At 40.8% G+C, this 12,794-nt stretch overlaps 1 protein-coding gene across 1 annotated transcript; it reads right to left on the bottom strand.

Moving 5' to 3' along the window:
* Positions 1-1,044: 1,044 nt before the first annotated feature.
* Positions 1,045-10,373, bottom strand: csnk2b (casein kinase 2, beta polypeptide). Its single transcript, XM_082521845.1, has 7 exons — positions 10,241-10,373; positions 9,510-9,591; positions 8,069-8,171; positions 7,338-7,453; positions 5,842-5,917; positions 5,240-5,429; positions 1,045-3,217 (listed from the first exon to the last, which is right to left on the bottom strand). The coding sequence occupies exons 2-7, from the start codon at positions 9,579-9,581 to the stop codon at positions 3,127-3,129; spliced, it is 648 nt and encodes a 215-aa protein (XP_082377971.1). The 5' UTR covers positions 9,582-9,591; positions 10,241-10,373; the 3' UTR covers positions 1,045-3,126.
* Between the last annotated feature and the right edge of the window lie 2,421 nt (positions 10,374-12,794).

Consider the following 12,794-nt stretch of genomic DNA (forward strand, 5'->3'; position numbering starts at 1 on the left):
TTTTTAATCTGTAACACAGATTTAGACGGGGTTTTGTTTGTTTTTGTTAAAATGCATGTGTCCTCAGAGTTTGCGGTGAACATTTTTTCTTAACAGCTCGATCTGCTTTGGAGTGACATCATGAAACAAATAAAAAAAGAAACTCAGATGAAAATGGTGCAATGTTGTCTCTGGGTGTGGCAGCGCAAAGGGCTTGATATTTCACATCACTACAGTATTAGGAGCTAAACGAACCAGATTATTCCTGTGGAGACTGTCTCAGGGCTTCTTTTGGCTCCCGGGAAAACAAACTACTGTTACAGAAAAGTCTGTTTTTCCCCCAGTGTCTGTACGTCTCAGCGTATTTCAAAACAAAGTCGGAGATTCCTTTTCACTGGGCTGAGCTAAGAGGAGGAGGAGACGAAGGGCAGGTCCCAGGATGTGGTTTGAGGTTATCCTGAGTCATGAAGGAACCTCCTCTGGAAAATCTTACATGCTATGGTCAAATGAAGACAGCTCAGCTCTGCCACCGATTTAGCCAGACGGCTGCTGTGCAGAGGGGAAAAACACTGAGTCACACATAAATACGACCATATCACGGTGTCCTGGGTGTCTTTTCAACTTACCCCGAGTGTGCATACTGAATGTTTTCAGACTAAAAGATGTGTTTTACTCACTTCTAACTCCAAATACGATTTTTCCATGTCCCTAAAAGTTAATTTAAGAATAACCACAGAAGCATGACTGAGATCTTATGACTTTTTCCATGAAATAATTGTTTTCTGCTTGTGTTAGACCACTGCAGCTGTTGTTCAGTCATGTGAAATGGCACCAGAACCACACCCAGAAGCAAGACATCCAGCCCTACCTCCATCACTGAGGGAAAACACCTCATTAGCTCCAACATCAAGCACAATTCAGTTAGTTTACAGTCACTCTGCATAATCTTATAAATTCATCTGGCTGCTTTAAGTGGATGAAAAGATGAAGAAGAGGACTCTCTACTGACTCTGAGTGGCCAGAAAACTTTGGTGCTAAATAATAATAAAAAGGAGGACAGAAGAATATGAAAAGAAAATAGAAGTTTATTGAGAATTCTGAATCCTGCTCACCCGTCCACAGTAGCAGAAAGAATACAACAACACAGACAAACAATTAGTTAAAATCTGGACACATAAATACGTTTCTCTTGTATCATGAAATCCAAAAGCAAAAATCTATCGCAGTCATACCAACATAAGACAGGAGTGGAGGGAGCGCCGCCGAGTGTGTGCCCCCACTGTTTAGGAGACGCCACCTGCCTCCGAGCCCAAACATAAACAAGAAAAGAAAGACTGTGCTGTGGTGGAGTGAGCTGAACTTCTGAGGCCCAGGCAGTTTGAGATGAGAAGACTGATATCTCATGTTCATGTTAAATCTAAAGCTACAGACAGGAGGAGATGACTAGCTAAGCTCTTCCGAGACTACGAAGCCCTAGCTTGGCTCTGTTTGGCAGCAACAAATCCACCTATGGGCATCTAGTTTGTTAAACAATGTAAAGAGAATTTGGCCTTTTTAAACCTCTCATCAGCACCTTGTGATACACCAGCTCTGCATGAAGAAAAAAAAAAAAAAGCATCCTTTAGCATTATTACTACTCTCTTCGTGGCAAAATGTGTTCAAAAAGTGCGCCGTTGTTCACTGACTTAGTTGTGTGTGTGTGTCTAATGAGGCTTATTCAGACTTTATGAAATGAGAGTAACATAATTCAATGCCAGTACAGGTGAGCAGTCTGAAGAGGAATTACGTGAAACTTTACCTGCAAACTGAAAAATATATACCATCTAAATACTGTTGTCTTTTACTTGACCCTTTTGAAAGCCTGAATAAGCTCATTTGAAGTAACACACTGGTATCAGCACACTGGACGTCACACTTCACACTGCTAGTCATTATTCTTCTGGTTTTTGTTCTGATTGAAACAAACTTAAGCTCGCACAGTAACGTCTGTTTATTAAGGTGCAAACTGCTCGTCGTGGTGAAAACCTGGAACTCCAGTGGACTTTACATGGGTTGAAACTGGCACACAACCGCACACTTAATGAGGATTTATATAATCTGAGCAGACTCAGCTTTGTTGCTGATCTGTAACCACTAGAACAGAGCCAGGATACCTGCTTCCTTATTGAGTTTAAGCTAACCGTCTGCCAGTATTTGCTTCATATTTACCATAAAAGCATGAGCGATATCGATCTTCTAATCTAATCACTGCCAGAAAGCAAATTTCCACACTATCCAGAATATTCGGCTGTTTCTGTATCAGAGATGAAGCTACACGGGAGGGAGGGGTGGGTGACAGTACAAACCTGCTTCTGCAGGACGTGATGGGTAGAGGAGGGTGTTGTTGTTTGACACACGCACAGACAGCTGGAGAAAAGACACCAACTTGTTACAATTATCTGACGATTCATAAATTGTCTCATTTGACCTATTTCTAGTTCATCTCCTCTAACCATGGAAAGAAAGAGAAAAATCAGACACTCGAAAGGACAGAAACAGCTCGGGTGTTTCTCTCTACTTTAAGGCAAATTTAACAACGATGGGCCAAATTTTACAAATCAAAAAAGGGAGGGGGAAATAAAACTGTCTCTGCGAGTGCCAGCCTCCATCGGGGTTAGGTGGGACTAACGGTGGAGACGAGGCATCGAATGACAGAAGGTTTTACCACCACCTTTACCAAACTGTGCCAAATACACAAATACACTGATCGTACTCTGGTGTCATCCACCGACGACATAACTCCCTCCTCTGTGCTCACAATGCGATTGAACAGAGCCCCCGCCCCCCCGCCATGTTCGGCTTCCTCTTAGCTTGCCTTCTGTTTTTGGCACGGAGGAGTTTGGTAAGGAACGTCTGAAAACCAAATGTGTGTTTGTCTTTAAGATCATGGCTGTGCATTTTTTCTCTCGCTCACACTCAAAGGAAAAAAAAAAGAAAAAAAAGAAAAGATCTTTTCATTTGCCCTAATCTAAATCAAAATAATACAGTCTTCTTCAGGGTGAGGAGGGGGCACATGAAGAGCTTTGAAAAATGCAGGTGACCCCTCTCCATCCTATAATAACTCTTTCCTCTCTGGCTTCTCTCTCTCCCCCCTCAGTCCTGGGCGCTCTAGCGGATAGCCTTGACGGGGCTCTTGAAGCTTGAGGCGGCTTGCAGCTGCAGCTGGTAGGCCATCGGGTGGATCTTGAACCCATAAAGCCTGAAGAGGAAGAAGAAGAAAAAGATGATGACAATGTTTAGACTGATCAGTCATGCATTTTCTTTAAAGGGAGACAGCGCTGACATTTGATGACAAACATCACACCACCCTGACTGTGTTCTATGTAATACAAACAGACATCACAGCGTATTGACACAGGATCCAGGAAAGGATGTGCAATCGTTGCCATCTAGTCAGCCTGTGCACGTAAGTACATTTGAAATAAAATAAAAACAAACATTATACTTGTGCAAATATTAACTTGATGAGTATTTTTGTGACTAATGACCAACAGCAGGGAGAACAAGAACTAACGTCAGAAGGTGACAGTGGAGGCAAATCAAATGAAATGTATGTCCAGTTTCGAGCACTAGGGACAAGCTCAGGGATGTCAAACTTATTTTACATTGTGGGCCACATACAGCCCACTCTGAACTTAAATGGACATTTAAATATTTAATCCCTGAGATTTATTTAAAATACTTTAATAATGCCATGTTTAATGCAATGCAATTTTGAAAAACAAAAGTAATTTCTACAGTAAAGTAAAATTCTATGCACTTGTTTTAAAGCTGTCCAGTGGGCCAGATTGGAATCTTTGCTAGGCCAATTCTGTCCCACAGGTCTTATTTTTGACACTCCTAGGCTAGCTGGTTAGATGAACTGATGGATTTAAACAAAACAACTCAATATGAGAGCCCTGAAGTCAGGCTGTGTGACGTTCACAGCGCAGAGGACCGTAACACAAATAGGAAGAGTAAGCAAACATGTCAAAGTCAAAGTTACCGCCTGACTTCATAGCTCAAATAACCAGCTGTGTGTGTGTCTGTTTGCATATGTCTTTGTCTATGCATCAAAGGAATGGGACTGTGTAACACACAGAGACACACAGTCCAACAGGTTAAACCATTAACAAATGGGCTTAAATGGCAAAGAGAATGACATCAGAGTAAATATAAATAAATATCACAAAAAGCAGCACGAGAACATAGAAACGGGCTGCAGTCTCCACAGCAGCCGAAGGGACAACATATTCTTCTTAACACTGCACCCTGGTTACGGTAAACAGTACAGCATGCAGACAATGGTCTCCAAGGGCAGGCACAGGATTAGTGGACAACCACGCTAATCTGCTGCTAATCTACCAAGAGATGCAGCAGGTATTCACAAACACAGAGAGACTAAACCTTTTCGGCATTAACCACACCCACTCTTTCTATGGAAACAAACAGGAACATACATTTCCAGTGTTGTCCATCTGGGACGGCATCCCATACGACCGATAACGAGCTGCTGTGTTTTATGCACGCACAGGCAAATAGTCAGAGCTAGATAATATGTTGTTAGCATGGAAGTGAGTGAAGGCAAAAGCTTGGTAATGTAAACCATGAGGGAAATCAAACCAAAGAAAACAATTGGAACAACAAACCTAATGAGCCAACGACAGAAAAACAGCTAAAGCTAAAGCTAATGAGAGACACAAGGCAGCAGGCTCAGTACGAGCCTCAGTATGAGCAAAGAATCAAAGCAGTTACTGAAAAAATTATGAAAAAAAAAAAAAAAAAGGGTGGATCCTGTCTTATCTGATGATGTTATAAACATGAAAGAAGTAACAGATATTTGTTTTGTTCAGTAAATCTGGTGCACTGTTATTGTTCTTTGAAAGAAAATCTTAATCAGCTGCTCACACTGAGGAAAATCTGAATTGTCAGAGAAAACTGCAATGGGGGCATCTCTAGTGTTTATATTAAGCCATATTATTGTGCAGTTCTGAACTTCACATATTTTGGGCCCTGACACTTTAAAATTAAAATTAAAATAATAATAATAAAGCATGTATTTAAAACACTAAAAAGTGAAAGAAGCTAAGCCAATATCACTATGGAAACTAAGAAAAAGCAGAACTAAAATGAAAACAAAATCAAAACAATCAGTTACAAATTTACAACAAATCTGCCTATGAACATCAGCAGGAGGTGGATTTAGTGCTCGGAGTCTTTACAGCTGAATATCAACGCTAACCTTGGAACAAACTGGTTGGCAGGCCTCTTGGGCCTGTACTCGGGATGAACCATGAACAGCATGTGGGGGAACCCGGTGCCAAAATAAGCTCCATCTGTGTGGTGATGCCTGGAGGACTTGGGTGTGTAGACATCCATACATTTGGGGCAGTACAGCTTCACCATGGCCTCTCCTGGGATGTCTGACAGGCCTGTGAGAAGTGTGGAAGAGGAAGAAACCCATTTAAGTATGAGATCAAGACACCCGAGATAATTGGCAAACAATCCCTTGTGGATCAAAGTTATCCTCACCTGCAGGAAAATCTAGATTCAATAAAAACAAATAGCATTTGTTTTGTACTGATTGGCACAGCCAGCCAGATACAGCTGCTGTGCCTTTTAATCACAGATTTAAAAACAAACAAGCAAACAAAAACAAATTTCCCCAAAACTAAATATCACACCCATGAAGAGTTCCTGACTAACTTCGCTGCATCGAGGAGAGACATGCAAGGCAGGGAAGAGCAAACTTTTAGTCACTCGTGAAAGCTGTCTGCCACCTTGTGGTAATCCTTGGGTAACTGTTTAACGCATGCATGAGGGCATTCACATCAGTTTACTCACCAATAGGAAGCATAGGCTGATTCTCACAATAGACCCGGGGGCAGTAGCCAAAGTCTCCCTGCTGATACTTCTCCAGCTGAGCAAGCAGAAATGAGCCCAATAAAGAGTTAATATATGAACAGAAGGTAGCTCCACAATCCTGGGTTAATTCATATCCTGCTGTGTGGAAAACAACATTTGAACCTGAGGAAATTTTAACATGACTGAAATTAATGGGTGACTGTGCTAAAGATTAAAAAAAAGCAAGCAGACAATATTGAATGGACTCTTGTTTGCCATTTTGGATGCGTTGCATTACAGGATCAAGTGATTCAGGCTTCGTCACAGAAACTAGAGACCGATCGTGAGTGGAAAAATTTGTATTCTCCGACCTTTTGTGGTTAGCTGATGGCAATTGTAGGGAAAATGATTGATCAAGTCCCAGAGACGCAAATCTGTCACTAAAGAAAAACATCAAGCGTGCTGCTGCAGTTCGAGCTGTACGGAAACAGTGAAAATTGTGACGCAAACTGGAGAAGGAGAAGGGTTGCCTTTAAAGTAAAAGCTGCACTTTATTCTATATGTTTCAAAAATAAAAAAACTTTTACCTTAAAACGCGAACCTCCAGAAACTACTGACAACTGTTCAGGCAAAATGTGCACATGATAAACTTTAATAAAGCAGTTTTTCCACATAAACATCTTGATGATTTCCAGAGAATCAGGCTGGAACATTTTCCACAGTTGTGCTTTTTCACATGTAGCCCACAGCAGGAAACAGTCTGCTTTAGATGCATCTGCACCACAAGGACCTGTCTGCATGGAGCACAACGGCCTCTACTAGGAAGTTAACACACTGGACTAGCAGTATTGCTGTTCTCACACTGGTGTAGCATGAAACCATGTGAACTTTGCACAGGAGAGCTGTGCAAATTTTGTGTTTTGTTTTCCTATGCACATGTTGTTGTTGTCAGTTTGTTGAACATGGTCGTAAAAGTGTAATACTGTCATTTTGCATTTTGAACACATTTAATCGTGTTTTCCTACATAAAGTAGACGATAATGACTAATAAACAGGAAAAAATACGCCGTTATGACAGTGTGGAGGAGGAAAAGAATAAAGAAAACACGGTCTTTACTTTTTCTATCAGCACCATAGGAAGGAGATGAATGATTTGTTTTCAGCAGTAAAAAGCAGTGAAGCTGAAAGATTTTGCATTTTATGCCGTTCCCTCAGACAGACAGCTTTTCATGTCCACTTTTATCTTCCTCTGAGGGATGAACCCACCCTCTGCTGCCACACTGGACATTATTTCAGTCAGGACTTTATAGCTGTGAGAGCTGTTCTCCCAACCCCCCCCCACACACACACACACAAGATTATAATTTAAGTACAACTATCCTGATTACCACGTATGAGACATTCACATCTCAACAACACTTTACTCCATTACGAGTGGAGTAAAATCTGACTCAAACAACATGTAGAGACAGAACTGGTGGATTTTTGGCACCTACCATCTGTGCAATGCCTCGGTTAGTGAGGATGTAGCGTGCATGGATGAGGCCGTACAGCATCTCAGCAGCCTGCTCAATCAGGTCGCTCTGGTTGGGATTGTCCTCAAGCTCCTCATCTAAAGAAATCAGAAACAGGGAAACTACTCACGCTTTTGACAGTTGGAAAAAACATAAATTTATCAGAGGAAAAGGAAACGCTGGGAATAAAACAGAGAGACTGGGACACATTATGGTTTTCTAAAGGTGCTCCAGCAATAAAAGAGCATGAAACAAAGATGTTCTGAGCAAGTTTGAAAAGAGAGAGGAAACCTGCACAAAGCACCTCAAATCAAAAGAAAGCCGAGATCAAATGTCCCCTCTCATTATTTGTTAATGACAGAAGGAACACATTAAAAGCTCAGGAGATGTCACAGACATGAAACACTCGCAGCTCTTTTAGTCTTACTTCCTGATGTCTGCTGCAGATGGGAGGTGATAAACAGTAATACTTCTGCATACAGACAACAAACAATAAAGCGACTTTCCACTCGCCACAGCAGGCAGCTCCTCATGTTTTGTTTGGCAGATTTTTAGGCCAGATTGGTGATACAACCCCAGAGGGGTTTGTGTCTCCTTCCGGGATCAAACTGGGGATCTTTTGCTTTTTTGGCAAATGTGTCACATAAGCAAACACTGACATACCTTATTTACTTAAAACTGAGAACAATGAGTCAGGAATGCAACATACAGACCTGGCTCAAGGTCCAGGATCATGTCTAGAGCCTGGCGGTAGTGTGGAACCTGCTCATTGAGCCCAGTTAGGTTGAATTTGTCCTGGATGTAGTCTTCATCCACCTGTCGTTGGAGAAACCACAAATCAGACTCATTTCAATCCATGAGGAATCAAGTAGCTGTAGGAACAGAACTCCCTGAAAGTTGATTCTGTTCATCTGATCGTAGCGTTTTCAGCAGGAAAAATATTTTAACAATCCTCAAAATGACTTGTTCGGTTTGAAACAGATCCTCCGATTTCTTCACGAAGCTGGATGTGTGATAAAACATTTCTCCAACTGACAACGCACCTCATGAACAGAAATCACTTTCTGGGATTTCCTTACCTGGGTGATTGAGGATCCATCAAGACAGGAGTATGAACTGTTTAACCCTTACAGTGACTGACCCAGACATTTTTTGCTAATTTATTACTATTACTGTGTTATTGATATTTTTAACTTTTTCATAGTTTTTTGTTTTTACACATTTTAGCATTTCTGCACAAAATATTTGAATTATTACACATCTACACACAAGATGTGTACAGAAATGCACACGTAGGATGTTGCCTTTCTCCAGTTTAGAAACTGCTGGGAGAAAACCCAACTGTACACCAGGTAGCTGTAATAAATTTGATAAGCAGGAGTTTTTTTGAAGGTCTCCATCACTTTACTCTAAAGAAATCTGAATTTTTCCTCTTTTGGTAACAGAAATGTTATTTCATTTTCTCATTCTGGCTGCTTTCTTTAGGTGAATCATCAGTCTGCATCTCATCCTATCCCTAACATCTTCCTCATTCACACCATCCCTCTGCATGTCCTCCTTCAAAACATCCATGAACTTGCTCTGTGGTCTTCCTCTTTTCCTCCTGCCTGCCAGCTACATCTTCAACATCCTTTGTCCAGCATATCCACTATCCCTCCTCCGCACATGTCTAAACCATCTCAGCATCACCTGTCTCACTTTGTTCCCACACCACTCAATCTGAGCCCTCCCTGATGTAGCACATTTAAAACCGAAGGCACACCAAAGTGCTTCACAACAAGGTTAAAACATAAGATATAAGATAAAAGGCTACCGTATATATAACAGAATACAAACAACCCCAAAAAGTACAGACAAAATAAGAAATAAAACATTAGAGCATAGTTTAGAAGATAGAATTACTGGGTATTCATAAATATAAAGGTGGTGGGTATTTATACAGTGGAATATTGGTAGAAGATAAATAACATAAGGGTAAAATACAGGGCATGTGCACTAGCTAATTTCTATCCCTGTCCATCCTTGCTCTTTTTCGTGATAATCTTAGCAACTGCTACTCTGCCACTTCTCTGTCTCCAAACCATGCATGGCCTTATATCACAAATAACCCCGACACTCATGTGTTGTAAAAATATGTCCGCCTTGGTTCCTCACCTCACAGAAAAACTCATTCCCCCGCAGCCCACAGAACCAGGAGATCCATGAAACCTCTTCTGAACTGCTCATCTCTGAAGACCTGAAAAACGAAACAGTAAATTATGAGTGGGGAAAAAGCCAACATTCAACAGCTTCATATTACAGTAGCTAGGTCTGGTTTAACGCGGCACAAAAAGAAGCTGTTCATCTGGTGTGAGCACCTGATTAGCATTGATGCTAACCCCTGGAAAATAATGGGCCATTTCTTGTTTTTTCGATAACGCTATGAATGCAACACTAAGCGTTCACTCACTAAATAACAGATTTAACCGATACTTTCGCCCAACTGGATTGTTTGTTAGTCATTTATTAACCTTTTCTTGTGAAAAGATCATAAAAGTATATCAGTAACAGTCGCTGCTCAAGATCTGTAAAGGCTAAGCCAGCTAACAGGTATTACCTTCTCCCTGTCGTTAGGGTAACTTTTAAAGTTTGCTTTATCACATTTAGCGCAGATTTTCTGTCAAAAACACGTCTAATGAATAACAAAACAATGGGCTAAATCCGGCCTTACATGTATGCTGTAGTCCTGCGTGCCGGGTAACGCTAGCATGCTAAGCTAAAACCAGAAGAGCGTCAATATGGCGCCTGGTACGACTTCAGGCCCCGGAGCGGGGGTCTGCCGTGGCTCTTCTGCCTCTGCGCTCAAACGGCTCAACGGACTGATATGCGTAACAATGCTAACTTACCCGGCTTTCAGCTTTAACAATCCCGAAGAAATCAACAGATCAACAATTTAGCAATCTCACGGGTGTAAATAAGATGGACACCACCTCCCAGTTCACCCCGTAGGTTACGCTCTTCCTCTTCCTCCGGTCTGCCGTCGGAAGGTTCAAGACTTATCGGTGCTGCCGCTCACTGTTCAGTCCCGGTACTGCATGTTCGTGAAAAAGCTGTTTGTTAGCCCTCTTTTCCATCCTGTCTCTCTATAATAATTTATAAAAGTATATAAAATATGGCCCGTTCAAAGTTTTTTTCTGATAACCATCTACTAATGAATACATCAACTTCCATATTATTCTCATCCCTATCCCTAGAATTCTCCTTTGACATTATATCCATGAATTGCTGGATATAATGTCCAGCAATTCATATATGCTCCTCCTGCATATGTCCAAACCATCTCAGCCTTTCCTCTCTTTGTCTCCACACCCCACCAACATGATCGGTCTCTCTCATGTACGTACTCATTTCTGAACTTATTGTGACTCCCAATGAAGTAATGACTAAACATTAAAATGTTTGTCATGAAACTTGGACCTAGAAATTTTAAAGAAAGCACAATTAAAATTTACAAATAAATGTTTTCTTCTGGATAACCATTGTTTGTATTATGGCTTAAAAGTGAGATTGAATCATAGTAAATATAAAGAAAAAGGAAAAAAGAAAAAAAGCTTCAACTTCAGATGATTGTTCTTTCAAATCATTCATTAACCACCATCAAAAATAATCTCATGTCGAGATAAAAGTACAAGTAACCTGCACCTTGTACATTTATCTCAACAAGAGCCGTTCATGTACAGTTATTAAATTTAATTAAAGTGGAGCTACTGTCCTGACCTTCAGCTTATTTTATGCTGGGCCTTAGTGTAGCCTGTGAGTTCATCCTGATTGGTTGCCCCTCATAAGCAGAAATTTTAAACAGCATGAAGGTGTGACTTTTGTACTCTGAGCCAGAGCTGTGGAAAGCTGAGGCTCTCTCTGACATCATACAGAACCATGACTATACCATGAATAGAACCCCCCCCCCCCCCAAAAAATAAATAAATAAATAAATAAATAAATCAAAACAAAAAAACAATTGGACACGTATTTAGAATAGTCTGACTGCGGAAACAAATCGGTCGCTTTTGCTCCGTCCACTAAAAGATAAACGAAAGTTCAGGACAAAATATTCTCATTTCACTAAAATCCTCCAGGAGGAGCAGAGACTCCTGCGAACTGCGGCCGGATGAGCTAAAAATGGACCCAACGCCGCTTTTAGCGATGTGGAGGACATGCTTCTGAGACGCTCCGTGGCACATCTTGTGTAATTGAAAGCAGCTCTGTGTACTCCTGTGGTGGAGCCTGAGGTTTTCTCTCAGGGATTGCTTTCACATACGCAGACCTCACGATCAGAAACTCAACATGAACATCTAACACTGTAACAACACATACATGTCACACACAAGCACCACCACCATCAATACAATCTTTCTTCTACCACACAAGCAGGCAGAGAACAATTTTATCATCAAAGAAACAGACGCACAACTTAAATGTTTCCATTAAATCAAAAGTAGTTTATTTAACTTTGCCTTCTCTGTATAACTTTATTATAATAAGACACTTCTCTGCTTGTACATTGCTCCCTTGAACTAAAAATGGCAACATTTGTTTGTGGGAATGTAAGTTGGGGTAGACAAAAACTTAGATACATACCAATATACATACATGTGTGTATATTACGGTTCCATTAATAAAACCATAAATGCTAAAAAAAAAAAAGTCTGACCCACTCCAGGTACCTCAGTAATGCTGGAAACATAATACAATCTTGAGTAATTTTTTCTCTCTTTTATCTGGAATACACTTTTGTTTTTAACATGGGTACATACAATAATGCGCACATCAACATTAAGAGTTAAGGAGGGATGAAGGACTCTTTGAGCCAGTGTTAAAGAGTATAGCTATCAATGAAGAAACCAGTAACAGGCAAGGCAAGCTGCACCCACGTGTGTTCATGCTCAGAAGTCATAGTGGAAAAATAAAATATGTCCAACTTCGCTTGCCTGCTGATGAACGTAAGCTTAAATTACACAAAAGAAAACCAACTGGTGACGTTTCCCACTGCAGATTCTTAATCTGGATGAACATATACACACAGCTGAATGTATATATATGTGGATGTATTTAAGAAACAGTAGAATTGTCTTAATAATAATAATTGGTTAAATCACTCGCGGGCAAACAAGGCAGAAAAGTGCTCGCCATTCATGTTATAACCCTCTGGTCCCCCACCCTTAACCCCCCCCCCCTCGTTATTACACAGACACCAGAAAAAAACAAAAACAAAAACAAAACAACCAAGCACACGTACATACACGCTCACGTACACGCACACATACACAAATCATCAAATGCCCTACTCACAACATCCCAGAGACAACCTTCACACTGTTGTCAGTAAACAAACGAACCCCAACTTACAGCAGTGACAGAATTGATGAAGATGTGAAAACATGTTAGTTCACCTTTGCTGTT

Source organism: Aulonocara stuartgranti (assembly GCF_965226115.1).
Source record: "Aulonocara stuartgranti genome assembly, chromosome: 22".
NCBI classification, from domain to species: Eukaryota; Metazoa; Chordata; class Actinopteri; order Cichliformes; family Cichlidae; genus Aulonocara; species Aulonocara stuartgranti.